The following is a 16,126-nucleotide window of genomic DNA, read 5'->3' as shown; positions in this document are numbered from 1 at the left end:
AGCCCCAGGTTTCACCCTGAGTGAGTAGAAACTAACTGAGAGATTGAATTAAGAAAGAAAGGAGATTAGGGTAAATCTTTCCTATAGTTGTGAGGTGACTGATACACAAAGTCATGGAGCAGTTGGACACTGTGGAGATAATCATATGAATGAAAGTAGAAAATGTGATAAAAGCCTAAAGTTTATTGTAATCTTTGAGCCACGAATGATGCACAGATGCAGAGTGTAGCAGCAATGACACAAACTTAATTTCACAACAAGAGCAAAAAGAAAAAAACTAAAGAAAAACAGTTTAAATTCAAGAAATAAAAAAATACAATGTTATTTAAACTTTACAGAAAAAAACTAAAAGATTTTTTGCATTGTTTACAGTTTATATGAATTAATACATAACAAAAACACAAATAAATAAATGTGTGTGTGGAGGCAAAACCAAAACCAAAATAATTACAGCATTACTGTAAACGACCACGTGACCACCAGGCTACAGGGCAGGTCATGTGATGACATCACATAATGGGCGCTACATACTCCACATACGTGTGCTGATTAGCCAGTTTACATACAGAATGGGTGTGGTCAACAAACAGTACTGCAATCCAACAAACCAGTGGTTTTCATAGTAAAATATTCTCACTATCTGTCTGTTCTCTCTCTTTCTCTCTCTCTCTCGCTCTCGCTCGCTCGCTCTCAGGATGGTCAGAAACACACAGCTGGAAATGGAAGATGCTCCTCTTAGAATCAATGCAGTTGATGTTGCTCCTATCAAAATAAAAACAGCCCTGTTAAAAACAGCTGTAAATCCTATATGTTCCAACATGTTTTATGCGCAGTTCACTCTATTAATTACGTATTCACGCTTAAATAAAAGAGTCTCACACACGCATATTCTTAAGTGTTTTCTTTACTCCACTTCACGTGTTGGTGCATTCTAATGACGTCACATACACAACTTGTAGTCCTTATACTACATGGTATGTCACATCTTGCAAACCTTAAATAACATATTGTAACATCTTTCTCTCTCTTTTTTTTTTTTCTTCAAAATAAACACAAGCCTAACAATTCAACAATTGCAAACTTCAAATCACGTACACTGTATGCTCAAAATAGCATGTTTGCGACTTAAGAACAATAAAACAATCAAACAAAGTCTTTCAAGTGTGACAGCCTCATGACTATTCTGTCACTTCTAGTTGTCACAACTCTATTGCTAGCATCTGAAAGGTGTGTGTGTGTGTTGTGCTTGACTCTGGTACTGCTTTTGAATGTCCCTTATCGGTAAGAATCCTCTGGTTGGTCCTGCAGTCCTCCAGGCACAGTCCTGAGATGTTTCTGATTTCTCCGTAAAACAGTTCCATTTTCCAGCTTCACCGTGTATGATCTGTTGTTGGCCATTCTTTCAACCCTTGCCGGCAACCAATGTGCTCTGGGTTTCGTGACCAACTGAACTCTTACTTGTTCACTTTCATGCAGAGGTCTAAGATCTTTCACTCCTCTGTTGTAGTAGAAGGCCTGTTTGCATTGGTTGTCTTTCATAGCCTGCTCCATGTTTACAACATCTGGCTTCAGAACACTGTTATGTGTTGGCAGTAATGTCTTAGTCTCACAGCTGTCTGATAAGTGTGGGCAAAATTTGGACAAATAGTTCACCATACCCAATAATCTTTGGAGTCCTTTCACATCTGATGGTCTGGGCATCTCCACTATGTCTCTCACCTTCTCTAGATCAATCTTTAGTCCTTCAGAAGTCAGTCTGTGTCCAATGTATGGCACCTCTTTCTGTCTCAGCTTGAGTTTGTTTAGCAAATTTAGTTTGATGTTTCTGTTTCTACAACGGTCCAGCAGCTGTCTTAATTTTGCGTCATGATCTTTCTCAGCTGCTTCATCATTGTCATCTTCTTCACAAATAACGATGTCATCTGCTATTATCTGTATTCCTGGGAGCCCCTCCAATGCCTCAGTCAACTTGTGTTGGAACACCTCAAGAGCAGGGCTGATCCGCACGGGCATTCTAGTCCATCTATACCTGCCACATGGTGTTGCGAATGTAGTGAGATAGCTTGACTCTTCTGAAAGGTTAATGTGCCAGAACCCGTCCTTCACATCACAAACGGTAAAGACTCTCGCTTTGGTCAGATCAGAAAGAACATCATCTATGGTGGGCAAGGGAAAGTGTTGACGCTTTATTGCTTTGTTAAGTGGTCTCGGGTCAATGCAAATTCTTAGCTTTCCCGATGGTTTCTTTACCACCACCATGCTGCTAATCCAATCTGTGCTCTTTTCTACATGAGCTATGATGCCTCTCTTCACCAGGTCCCCCAGCTCATCCTTTAGATGTTTCATCAGAGCCACTGCAACTCTTTGCATTGGAAGCCTCACTGGTTTAACTGCAGGATCCATTTCTAGGTTATATTCTCCTTCCAGGCATCCATCTCCTTCAAATACATCAGCATACTCTCTATGCATGTCACTCTTGTCCCACTGATCCTTTTCTTTGCGACACACTGTGGTAACAATATTATCAATCGCCATAATATTTTCATGCTGTATTCTTACCAGATCCATTGCTTGCACTGCCTTGTTTCCTAGCAGGGGCATTGACGAGCTTACCTGCATACAATGAATTCCAGCCGGTAAAGTTTTCTGTTTCTGGGGTTTCTTATATTTATTCTGCATTTACCAACAGGTTTCAGTGTGCTCTTATTGTACATGACCAGGATCTGTTCAGTCTTTTCCATCACTGTATCCGGGTGTAACAGCCGAATGGGAATTACGTTACAACTCGCTCCGCAGTCTAGTTGAAATCTTACTGGTCTTTCTCCTATCAGCATGGTTGCAAACAGTTGTTTCTCCTGCTTGTCCTCCCTCTTTTGTGAACTGAGGCTAAGGATTTCCTGAAACAGTTCCTCTTCCATTTCTGCAACACTGTGTATTCCTTTTTATTGTGTCTTTGGGGTGTATAATAATAAGGCATTCAGTCAAGGATGACACACACACGGACTTAGCGAGACTGTCGTTTACTCACATGTGTAGAGAATAACACCGGGAACATGTACATCCGGAAACACGTATAACAAAGTGCATTGTGGGAAATGTAGTAAGTAAACAGCGTTAACACAATACACAACATTTCCTCCTCTCTTACTCTTTGAGATATAACACAAAGATTACAAATTAAACCGTACCACTCAATTATAAAATGTTGTTTCTTTTAATCAACATATCTATGAACATAGACCTTTCTTTTTTTTCTTTTTTTTTTTTTTGTAAACATGAACATTGAGTCTTTATGCTGAATCCTGTTGTAAAGTGACACAACTATATACTGGGAATGAGGGTAGACTACCTCAAACCCTAGCTTACCCTTAGGGGATTATTCTGCCCCGAAGCACTAAGGGAAGCCCCTAACTAAGTGTAGTCCAGTAAACGCTGAGGAGGACGCCACTCCCTTGCTGGATACCGGCGGCCTATTTGGTTTCCATTTCCTGCTCGTGAAGATGATTGTTCATTAGCAAAAGACTATTTGTGATCATCATAGGCTCCTTTGTGGAGACTACTGAAGTTGGAGAATTGTCATATATTTGTGGCATCATACGTGATGGTCTTGTTGCCGTTGGACAGTTTATTTGAGTGTAGCTGGTTTAATCAGCTCAAAGCTTGTCCTGAGCTCTCTGCTGAACAACAAAAACGCTGGCGATCAATGGTGGTCGCATGCGGAGTACTACGATAGAAGAGCAAAAAGCTGTGCAGACGTTGATGAAATGTGCCTTGCCCGAGCGAAGCTTTCAAAGCATGTTTCATGGTTTGGACAAACCTTTCGGCTAATCCATTAGTTGCAGGATGGTAAGGTGATGACGTTATATGTTGCACACCATTTGCTTGTAGAAATGTGGCCATCTCATGAGATGTAAATTGGTGCACTGGTGATCCAAACCTACTGAACATTTCTCCCAGTTTCTTAATTGTCTTTTCAGCTGAAGTAGATTTCATAATGGCCACCTCAGGCCACTTACTGTGTGCATCCATGACCACCAACAGCATTTTGTCCTCGACTGGGCCAGCAAAATCAATATGAATGCGATGCCATGGTTTTTCAGGATATTCCCACGGGTGCAGAGGTGCAAGTTGTGGTGCGTTACGTATGCACTGGCATGAAGTACACGTCCTAGATTTTTCCTCAATTTGGCCATCTACTCCTGGCCACCAGAAGTAGCTCCTGGCAATCTCCTTCATGCGGACCATTTCACAGTGTCCTACATGCAGCTGTTTTAACACTGGCTTGCGTAAAGCCGGGGGAATAACCACTCTCCTTCCCCACAACAAGCGGCCGGACTGCACCGAAAGTTCATGGCGTCGAGAGATGTAAGGTTTTAGCTCAGGCCATCGCTCTCCCTTTACCAGTCATGACAATATCCACGACTCTTGACAGGACAGGGTCATTTCGTGTGCCCCTGTGTACTTGTGCGGCTGTTATAGGAGCCCGCTCCACCTGGCTGAAATAAAAAATTTCAGCCACCTTTGCTTCCTTTACCCCGTCAGCGAGAGGCAACCTGGACAGACCGTCCGCATTCCCGTGCAATTCTGACTTTCGGTATTTGATGTCATAGGTGTGAGCAGATAGCAACAAAGCCCACCTTTGCATCCTACTGGCAGCAAGAGCGGGAATGCCATGGTGTGGACCAAATATTGCAGTGAGTGGGCGATGATCGGTCAGCAGCGTGAACTTCCTTCCAAAAATATACTGATAAAACTTACGCACTCCAAACACAATGATCAATGCTTCTCGCTCAATCTGAGCATAGTTTGTTTCTGCTTTGTTCAGACTCCTGGAAGCAAACGCGATTGGCCTATCTCGACTATTGGGCATGATGTGGGACAAGACAGCTCCCACACCATATGGAGAAGCATCGCAGGCCAGCTGGATAGGAAGAGCAGGGTCAAAATGAGTGAGTGCGTTTGACCCCAAAAGTGTCTCCTTTGCTTTTCTGAATGACTCCTGGCATTCAGAGGTCCACTTCCAATTATTCTCATGGCATAACAATTTGTGCAGAGGTTTCAACAGTGTGGCAATGTTTGGAATGAAACGCCCATAATAGTTCAGTAAGCCGAGGAAAGACCGCAACTGGCTGACATTTTTGGGTACTGGAGCATCAACAATAGCCTTAACCTTGGATGGGGACGTATGCAGTCCAGATGTATCAATGACGTGCCCTAAGTACTCGACTGCAAACTGGAAAAATTCACATTTATCCTTGCGCACTCTTAATCCATACTCTTTCAGTCTCTCAAGGGTAGCATCCAGGTGTTGTAAATGCGACTGTTCATCTGTGCCAGTCACCAGAATGTCATCTAAATAACATACAACTCCTGGAAACCCGGCAAGAATCTGATCCATCGTTTGCTGAAAAACGGATGGAGCCGAAGTAATTCCAAACCGTAAACGTTTGTACCGAAATAGGCCTTTGTGTGTGTTGATGGTGAGAAGTTCTCTAGACTGTTCTTCAACATGCATCTGTAGGTATGCCTGGTTGAGGTTGATTTTGCTGAATCTTTGTCCTCCAGTCAACCCAGCAAAAAGGTCATTAATGTGAGGCAAGGGGTATTGTTCTGCTGACAACACTGGATTTACAGTAACTTTAATGTCCCCACAGATCCTTATACCTCCATCCTTCTTTATAACTGGAACAAAAGGTGTTGCCCACTTACCCACATTGACTGGTTCCAGCACACCATTCTTCACAAGTTCATCCAAGCTCGCCTCTACTTTAGGTTTGAGTGCATATGGCAGGGGCCGGGACTTTAAGAACTTTGGCTGGCTTCCCTGCTCCACAGTCAATTTTACTGTGATGCCTTCCATGCTGCCTAATTCCTGTTTGAAAACTTCACTGTGTTTTTCAAGAACACCTTCAAGGTCCAGGGTTTTAGGTGTCATCATATGTATGGTCGGCCAGTCCACTTTGAGTTGCTCCAGCCAGGAACGTCCCATCAACGAGGGGTAATCACCCACGACCACATACAATGGCAGTTTTTTTGTTTGTCCATTCAGTTCAACTGTTACTTGGGTAAGTCCTTTCATTGTCACTGATTCCCCAGTATAAGTTTTAAGGACAACATCAGGTGGTTTGAGTGGCAGGTGGCTAAGTATTTCCCTGTATACCGCATCCGACACCAGTGATACAGCAGCACCAGTGTCGATTTCCATTTTCACTGGCTGTCCTTCCAGCAGCGCAGTGACTTTATAAGCTTTGGTTCCACCTGCGACAGTGAGCACATGCAAAGGAAATTCCTCATCAGATGTGTCACTACTCTCTTTATTCTCCTGTCCGACTGTAAATATGCGCTTCTTTTTTTTCCTTCTGAAAACTGGTTTCTGATGCATTTTTTTCTATTTTTGTTTTATTCCTACACGCACGCTCAATGTGTCCCTTTTTCTTACAGCTGCGGCACTCCATATCATTGAAGCAGCATGAAACAGGCGAGTGCCCAGTCTTACCACAACGGAAACACGGGCCTTTAATTTCAGTTTGTTTTTCTGTCTCCATCTTGTACATTTTACTGTTAGAGCTTAATTGCTGGGCTTCCTTTGCAGCCAATTCCATAGACACACTCAACTCAATTGCTCTTTGTAGTGTCAGGTTGCTCTCTGTTAACAGTCTTTTCTGTATGCCCTTGCAGCGTAGTCCGCATACTAATCTGTCCCGCAGTGTATCGTTGAGCACATCACCAAATTCACAGTGTTCAGCTAATTTTTTTAGCACTGCCACAAACACTGCCACAGATTCCCCTTCTAGCTGATTTCGTCTGTGGAACCGAAATCGCTCTGCTATTACTAAGGGTTTTGGTGAGAAATGTGCTTTAAGAGTGTTCACTATTTGAGCATACGTTTTCTCTCCAGGTTTCTCTGGCTGCAGGAGGTTACGCAGTAGTGTATATGTCTTTGGACCATTACACTTAAAAAATGTGGGTACAACTTTATCTTCAGTAATAGCATTCGCTGCTACAAAGTACTCAAATCTTTCTGTATAAGAACACCACTGCTCACTGCTTTCCTCAAAAGGACCCAAATTTCCAAAAACTGATGCCATTTTAGCCGTTCTCTATCGTTTAACAATGAATTCAGTCACTTCTCTGAATCGTTGTCTCCTCCCCGCTTATCAGCCAAGACGTGAACTTGCAGCAGACAAATATTCGTGTTTTTCAACGAACTCGCCATCAAGCCGCTTCATTTCCGCCTCTATAAACACACACGGGATAACGAGATCCTCGTCGCCACTTTATTGTGTCTTTGGGGTGATTATAATAAGGCATTCAGTCAAGGATGACACACACACGGACTTAGCGAGACTGTCGTTTACTCACATGTGTAGAGAATAACACCGGGAATATGTACATCTGGAAACAAGTATAACAAAGTGCATTGTGGGAAATGTAGTAAGTAAACAGCGTTAACACAATACACAACACTTTTCTCTTAGTCTCTTTTGTTTTGCATGTCGTTGCAAAATGGTTCATCTTGCCACATTTTCTGCACTGCTTTCCATAAGCTGATGGGCAGCTTAATTTTTTCCACTCATGCTGTTTTCCACAGAATTTACACTCTCTGTACTGTGTGCACTTCTTCACCTTTCTGTCCCTCAATTGTCATCATATTCTTTTTTGACAGTTTTGATGCTGTACATATCCTCACACATTTCTCAAGTGTTAGGTCAGACTCTTTTAATAGACGTTCTCTCACATGTGAGTTCAGTATGCCACACACAATTCTGTCTCTAATTAAAGAGTCCCTAGCCGACCCAAAATTACACGTGTCTGCCAGCACTTTCAAATCTGTAACGTATTTATCAATCATTTTGCTTGAATTCGGATTTCTGGAGAAAAATTTGTACCTTTCCACCGTCTCATTCGGTGCCGAATTGCAGTGGTTTCTGAATGCGGTTAACAGCCATTCCAACGTCGGTTCCCTATCAGCTGGGTGAGCAGTGCATAGCGTCTTACTCAGTTCTCTCCCTGATTCTCCGATTAGAGAGGACATTTGTTGCTTACCATTCACCTCATCAGTTCTTGTAGAGGACAGGGTGGTATGGGGACGGATGACCTGTGGCGAACCCTAATGGGAGCAGCCGAAAGAAGAAGAAGAAGATTCACCTCAACAGTTCAGCTGTAACTGAAGAGAAAATGGCTGATGCAACTTACACTTTATTATTTTCTCACATCGCCTATAGGTGTCACTTATTCCCCTCTTCTCAGGTATAATATGTAGACAAATTAATAACACAATATGTATATAATTAACTATTTCACAGCTAGAAAAATAGTTTTGGCACCATTCAAAATAAATCCCTTTTCTTTCTGTTACACCTCCAAATTTGTGCTAAACTTTGTGCTCTGTACACATCTTGTGTGTCTGTACTCTGTTGTCACCAGAGATTATGGGTTTTTTTTGTCGCCGGAGATCTCAACCATGCAACACTCAGGAGTGTGCTTCCTAAATTTCATCAGAATGTGAACTTTGCAACCAGAGGAGAAAACACGCTGGATGTTGTTTACACAAACATCCGGGAAGCATACGGGGCGAAGCCACGCCCCCATCTCGGCTACTCAGTCCACATCTCTGTTATGCTGATCCCAGCATACAGACCAATCAGCAGGCGTTCAAGACCAGCTCGAAAGCAGGTGAGAACCTTTCCAGCAGGATCCATGTCTGCTCTCCGGGACTGCTTTGAATGCACTGACTGGGACATGTTCAGGGAAGCTGCAAGAAAAGAATAAATGTGAGAGCAGGCAGAGAGCAGAGCTTTATATAAGTGTACAGAGATCTGATACTTCAGTAGTAACTTAACTCTAATGGACTGTGAAGACGGAGAGTCATAATTTCATTTTATTTTGCCCGGTTGCCCTGTTGCGGTGTCGGTGAAGAGTTCAGGATGGAGCAGTTTGTAAAGTGAGAAAAAGGCTGACTTTCCTCTTCTCCACAACATCTCCACTACATGCTGTTATTAATCACAGCACTTTCTCTTTTAGTTCTTGATCATTAAATTGAACTTGACGGAGTGCGATTAAAATAATTCCGTTTCCAACTCGTCAAAGTGTCGGTTCAAAGAGTCGGTTCAAAGAGTCGAGTCAGTTTTCCGAAAGTGAAAGTGTTTCTCAGCCTCGACTCCATTTTTAAGAGAAAAAAACAAAAATGTTCAACAGCAGCCAGAAGCGGTGAGATTCATGTCCAACAACAAGCAGTGCTGAAGAAAAGTGGGTGAGCTTTTCCTAGAAACGACTTTATATCGGAATAATGCGTTTGTGTTTTCTATGTAATGGAGTTTGTGGAAAGACCTCAGGGAAACTGCGGCACAGCAGCCGAAATGGAGGACAACAGTTTCTGCCCAAATTCCTCAGTTGGATTTGATGATGTTTTGAGTTTATTGAGGAGGATCTGACATGAGAACACCGGGATTGTTTGGTTGTTCCAAGCTGATCCTGGAGTTGTTGTCATGCTCAGTATGATTTCCCGTAAACAGGAGCAGATCATGGCTTTCTAAGCGGAGGTGATACAGGAAGTGTGGAGCAGATACATGTTCATGAAGACATGAGCTTTCCGAATTCAGTGCGGAATGCGGGATCCACTGGATCCTTTATCACAGCATAGATTCCTTCAGGATAGATGGGCGTTTCTCCTGTTTCCTTCATCACGTGACCTGAAGATTTCCCCATACACATATAAGACAGAGACCTTCACTGACCGATTCGGTCCGGTTCTGCTTTAACTCGTCCGAATTCTTGTTCCGGGAAAAAGTTCAGATAAACCACATGTGTCAAACACATCTGGCCAGATGTACAATTATATCTGGCCCGCGAGATAATTTTATGAATATCTATTATTATTGTTATTAATAATTAGAATAATAATAATAGATATTCATAAAATAAAATGATCCTGGAGTTGTTGTCATGGCTCAGGATGATTTCCCGATAACACAAACTACAGATCCCATAATGCAGCGCTTCAGCTGTCTTAACAAACACTAGACTACCTGGGAACATTCCAGCGTCAATCAAGTGAAGCTTCTGTTGAATTAAATGTTGCGAGAAAGCACACTTTCATTCACAATGTTAATATATTGAATAAAAAATTAAAAAAATGTTTTATATATATATATATATATATATATATATATATATATATATATATATATATACACAGTGGAACCTCGGGTTACAATTTAATTGGTTCCGTACTTTATTCAGTAACCTAAAAGTTCGTATCCCGATACGCGTGGATAGAGCGTGGGTGGCGATAAGAAAAGAACCGACTTGCCTGTGATTTTTTGGTGCGCGACTTTCATATCCTGAAATTTTGTTCGTAACCAGAGGCAAAAATTTTGATGAACTGCGATTCCTAACCTGAATTATACGTATGCCGGGGCGTTCGTAACCCGAGGTTCCACTGTATACACACACACAGTGTTGAGCAGTAACGCGTTACTTTTAAAAATAAAGTAACTCCGTTACCGTTACCGTATGGTGCGTTACACGTTACTTTTTTAAATGAATGAATTTTGCCTGAAGTGTACACTACAGTCTAACCTGTTTACAGCAGAGACGCATTGTAGGATTGGTGGATTACCCACTGTAAACACGAAGAAGACGCACTGTGGGCGTGTCTCCGTTTATTCAGGTCTGTGCGGTAGTATTGGCGAGTCAAGGTGAGAGCAAGATGAGTTTCTCAAAGTGGAAATATGCTCATTATTTCACTTTAGTTGAGCATAAAGACAAAAACTTTTAAGTTAAATGTAAGTTGTGTCTTTCTGGTTCGAAAGTCGTATCTACTGCGATAAACAGCAACTCCAATCTGTTGAAACACCTCCAGGAACTCCATGCTAGAAGCTAGAAGCTAACCCGGTGTTCTGTTCTACATTGTTGATAGTTTTCATACTCCAGCTGTGAAAGGAACATGTTTAAGAGCTCAACACAACAGCAGAAGCCACTTTAGTTTTTGATTGTGAATATATTATTCAGCTTGTTTTATTTATTTCAGAAATCCTTTTGATATATTCAGTTTGTGCTGCTCTGACTTTAATAAAATAGTGTTTAAAAATGACTTTGTGTTTAAGTCAGTTTTGTGTTTGTATAGACCATAACACATAAAAGGGCATTAATTGGAACATTAAAGAAGGTTCTTTAAAAAAGTACCTTCTAAATTGTTAAAAAATCAGTCATGAAAATAAAGAAGGCAAAAACATTTGAATAGATTAGATTTTTTAAGTGCTATAAGTGAGTTTTTAGTTCATGGTGCACGCATCTGTTTCTTTGCAGCATGACGGCACTGTTCTGCACGCTCGTTAAAGGTAACGTGCACAGCGCTAGGCGTGTTCTCGAGTTCTCGTTCTCTTTACACTGCATGTTGTTTTTGTGTTTTCTAGGAATGTGATTGATTCCAGCAGAAGAGATCGGCGTCTTCAGGACTCTGCGTGTACACGGGCATTGAAAAATGGAGATCCCTGATCAGGGGACAAATCATGTGACCTCACCCTCAAAAGACTGGTAACCTGCCATGTTCTAGTGTTTTACTAATGAACTGTTCATATCTGCAAATCTGGAGACATTTCTGAGAGCTTCATTATATATATAAATTTCACCCTAAATACATTTATTACACAATTAAACACACGTCATTGTGCACAATTTATGAAACTCTCAAAACCAAGAGCTATAAACTTATTGTCTAATTAAAGCTATAAGACACAAACAACATGGATAATCCTTATAATATGTGTTATAAATGAGTGTTTAAGCAGCACTGGAGATTCTCATTACTGACCTCAGTTCAGCTCCTTTTCAGCACAATCACAGAAAACCTTTAGAACATCACCTCAATTACAGGGAACCAAATCAATAAGTGCTGTTTAACTCCAATCCAGCAGGAGCAGTTACAGTGGGCTGGAACTGTTTTCTACATCAACTACATACTATAAATTATAATCTTATCCAAACTAAATCTGTGTTTTTATCACCAGTTTTAAAACCGTGCTCCACTTCCTGCTCTACACCACCACTGCATAGGGACTTTTTCAATGCACTGGATTTTGTATCCTGATTTTAGCAACAATGAAATTCTGTCTCATGACCATTTTTATAATTTTCTACAGTAAACTACAGAGAGAGAAATCACACTCACCAGTGCCCAGCTGTGTCTCCATGAAGAGTGATAAGTCTATGGATGTTCCTCAGAGATTTAGCACTGGAATCTCCTTACATGGACACAGGTAACATCCCATAATTCTCCTAGTTAAAGTCACAGTTAATGGCTGCACTACACCGTCATTAGCTGCTGTTTAGATTTATATTATAGTTACTTGGTCTTTAGTGATTCTACAATACTTTCAGTAAATCCTTTAGATGAAAAAGTGTAAATATTTATTAAAGTCACAATCAATTACACGTTATGTCTTAAATCCTAAAATATAAATACTAATATAAACAACAAAAAAGCTACAGGAAACATCTAAACACTACTACTTAAAGGTGTAAGCAGTATTTTTGGGGATCAGGAACCCTGACTTAGTGATCAGAATCGTCTGTAGATCTTCAGATTTTAGCAACAATGAAACTCTGTCTTAAAGACATTTCTATAATTTTCTACAGTGAACTACAGAGAGAGAAAACAGAATTGATTCAGAATGAAAATCAGCATTTTCCTCAACCTTACCTCCCACTTCCCAAAACCATGTGAGTAGGTGGAAATCTTAATCAGAAGATGATGTGAGACGAGAGATCAGAATTACAGCTTTCATTTCCTGAAAGTTTCAGTGCAGTGTTCTAAGAGATGTAACACATCTAGATGTAAAGATCAGGAACTAAAAGCTGGAATTCTGATCTATTCTTTCATTTTCATCTTTTACTCTCAAATCCAAATGTCTTCAGTGTCGAGCAAAAACCCAAAGAACTGGACTTCCTGTTCCAAAACTTTTGGAGGTTTGTGTAGGAAGAATACAAAAGTAGGAATAAGTGTGAAATGAAAACAGGAGCACATTTAATTCTCCAGGTGCACAATGTTGGAGTTGTATTCAGCTCTGTGTTCTCCAAGTGTTCCTGCTCCCACTACAATTATTGTAGTACAATTTGTGTTCAGGTTTAGACTCCAGTTTTAAAGTGAGGAACGTTGAGATCTTTAACACTTGTTGTTTTTGTTCCCAGTGTTCTACAGAAGGAAGGAGACAGAAGAGAGAAGATCATCATCACAGCTACAGGGTACGATCAAAACCAACACCATGACTGTGACACTGACACACTGCTATTCTAAAGCTCTCTGCTGTTAGTAACTACAGAGTGATTAGATGATAGAAAACCTCCAGTAGAATAAAGTAAATCCACAGTGAGAACATCATAAAGATCTATCTAGCAGTAAAAATGTGAACTTCTACTCTAATCATTGGAGCCCATGTCTCACCATGTCATCCTTCTTCACCCTGTCATAGACACGACCCAGAATCCACTGCTGCAGATGAATTCCAGAAGTTCAAGTTCAATCTGATGAAGAGGTTTCAGTGTTTGAATGGATTGATGCTTAAGCAGGAGAACCGAACCCTCCTGAATGAGATCTACACAGAGCTCTACATCACAGAGGGAGACAGTGGAGACGTCAATAAAGAACATGAGGTGAAACAAATCGAGGCAGCATCCAGGAGGGAACCAACTGAGGACACACCAATTAAATGCAGTGACATCTTTAAACCCCTACATGAACAAGACAAAGCCATCAGGAACGTTCTGAAACAACCTTTATCTGAACAAGATGAAGAACCCATCAGGAGAGTTCTGACTAAGGGAGTAGCTGGAATTGGAAAAACAGTCTCTGTGCAGAAGTTTGTTCTGGACTGGGCTGAAGGGAAAACAAATCAGGACGTCCACCTCATATTCCCACTTCCTTTCAGAGAGCTGAATTTGATGAAGGAGCAGAAACTGAGTCTGATGGAGCTCCTTCATGTGTTTTTTAAGGAGATGAAAGAACTGGACATTTCCAGGTTGGAGAAGGTTTTGTTCATTTTTGATGGTTTGGATGAGTGTCGTTTTCCTCTGGATTTCCAGAAGACAGTGAGAGTGTGATGTAACTGAATCAGCACCAGTGCATGTGCTGCTGATAAACCTGATCAAAGGGAACCTGCTTCCCTCTGCTCTCATCTGGATCACCTCCAGACCAGCAGCAGCTGATCAAATCCCCTCTGAGTGTGTCCATCGAGTCACAGAGGTACGAGGGTTCAATGACCCTCAGAAGGAGGAGTACTTCAGGAAGAGGATCAGTGATCAGAACCTGGCCAATAAGATCATCACACACCTGAAGTCATTAAGAAGCCTCTACATCATGTGCCACATCCCAGTGTTCTGCTGGATTTCAGCTGCTGTTCTAGAGAGAATGTTGGGTGAAGCAGAGTGGAGAGATCCCCAAGACTCTGACTCAAATGTACACACACTTCCTCATCATTCAGACCAACATCATAAGAGAGAAGTACCTACAGAAGCAGGAGAGCGATGAAGAAATGCTTCTCAAACTGGGGAAACTGGCTTTCCAGCAGCTGGAGAAACAAAACCTGATCTTCTATGAGGAAGACCTGAGAGAGTGTGACATTGATGTGACAGAAGCAGCAGTGTATTCAGGTGTGTGTACGCAGATCTTCAGAGAGGAGTTTGGGCTTCACCAGAGTAAAGTGTACTGCTTTGTTCATCTGAGCATTCAGGAACATCTCGCAGCTCTGTATGTGCACCTGACCTTCATGAAGGAACAGAGAAGTGTTCTTAAACAGAATCAGGATGATGATGATCATAGTGATTATGATGATGATGGTGATGATAAAAGTGATTATGATGGTGATTATGGTGATAATATTATTGAATGTAGGACACTTTCAGATGTTCACATGAGAGCTGTAGATCAGGCTTTATACAGTCCGACTGGACATCTGGATCTTTTCCTCCGCTTCCTTCTGGGTCTCTCACTCGAGTCCAATCAGAAACTTCTACATTCCTTAGTAACACAGACAGGAAGTAGCTCACAGAACAAAGAGAAAACAGTTCAGTACATCAAGAAGATGATCAGTGAAGATCTTACTGCAGAGAAATCCATCAATCTGTTCCACTGTCTGAATGAACTGGGTGATGATTCTCTAGTGGAGGAAATCCAGCAGTATCTGAAATCTGGAGCACAAAGTGAACTTTCTCCTTCACAGTGGTCTGCTCTGGTGTTTGTGTTACTGACATCAGCACAGGATCTGGAGGAATTTGACCTGAATAAATACATCACTCCAGATAAGATCAGAGATGAGATTCTTGTGAGAGTGATGCCTGTGATTGCAGCATCCAGAAAAGCAATGTAAGTGAAGCTGAATGAAATTGTTCTACTGTTACAGTGTTGAGAACAAATCAAAGGTCTGAGCTGTTCAGATGAATCGAACTCTGCAGGACTCTTTAGACTTTTTCCTTTCTCCTCTTAGAAACCTTTTAGATCAGACTCTCTTACTTTCCCATTTGGATTCCCGGATCTCATCCTCCATGTTTATACAACGTGTGTGTGATGATGTTCCTCAGCTGAAACTCTCACCAAGCCAAATCTGAACATCTCCGACTGTCAATTCTTATTATTCCACCATTTAATCATTGTGTTCAACTGATGTGTGTGATGTTGAAAGTGAGACGCTGCAGTGAAGCTTTGAGAACTTGTTTGATCTTCTGCATTTCTGTTCATTATCTTTTATTTCCTTCAGTATCAGATGCAGTGAAATTACAGAGAAGTGGAGAAGCTCTGACCTCAGTGCTCAACTCAGAAACCTCCAGTCTGAGAGAACTGCATCTGACTGTCAATACACTGAATCTGTCTGGGAATAAAGTAGGAGACTCAGGAGTGAAGCGTCTCTCTGCTCTACTGGAGAATCCTGAGTGTAAAGTGAAAGATCTGAGGTAAGATCATCTCTCTGAGAGACACAAGAACTCACTAAAAGCTGCAGTGAATTGTTGTATACAGTGTTGTTTTCAGGTGAAATTTGCTGTAGCAGTACAACATCCAGAACAAATCTATCAGTAATGAAACTTCTCACTTCCACTAATCATTAATGCACTGAGAATTAGATCCATGTGTGAA

General features: G+C 41.3%; 2 protein-coding genes across 2 annotated transcripts in view; one reads left to right on the top strand and one right to left on the bottom strand.

Annotated features, from left to right (window-relative positions):
• Nucleotides 1–3,648: 3,648 nt before the first annotated feature.
• LOC124377326 (uncharacterized protein K02A2.6-like) lies at nt 3,649–6,054 on the bottom strand. Its single transcript, XM_046836754.1, has 2 exons — nt 4,463–6,054; nt 3,649–4,335 (listed from the first exon to the last, which is right to left on the bottom strand). The coding sequence occupies exons 1-2, from the start codon at nt 5,987–5,989 to the stop codon at nt 3,649–3,651; spliced, it is 2,214 nt and encodes a 737-aa protein (XP_046692710.1). The 5' UTR covers nt 5,990–6,054.
• Nucleotides 6,055–14,633: 8,579 nt separating this feature from the next.
• The window catches only part of LOC124377325 (NLR family CARD domain-containing protein 3-like), a gene marked incomplete at its 5' end in the record, with an annotated part of 14,999 nt that continues 13,506 nt past the window's right edge, over nt 14,634–16,126 (top strand). The window contains one exon of the mRNA XM_046836752.1: nt 14,634–15,226. Coding sequence (XP_046692708.1) covers nt 14,634–15,226 — 593 coding nt within the window. The remainder of the gene's footprint in view (nt 15,227–16,126) is intronic.

The sequence above is a fragment of the Silurus meridionalis genome, chromosome 23, assembly GCF_014805685.1.
Source record: "Silurus meridionalis isolate SWU-2019-XX chromosome 23, ASM1480568v1, whole genome shotgun sequence".
In the NCBI taxonomy this organism is placed as follows: domain Eukaryota; kingdom Metazoa; phylum Chordata; class Actinopteri; order Siluriformes; family Siluridae; genus Silurus; species Silurus meridionalis.
The sequence above is the reverse complement of the archived record's forward strand: the minus strand, read 5'-3'. Positions and strand labels throughout refer to the sequence as shown.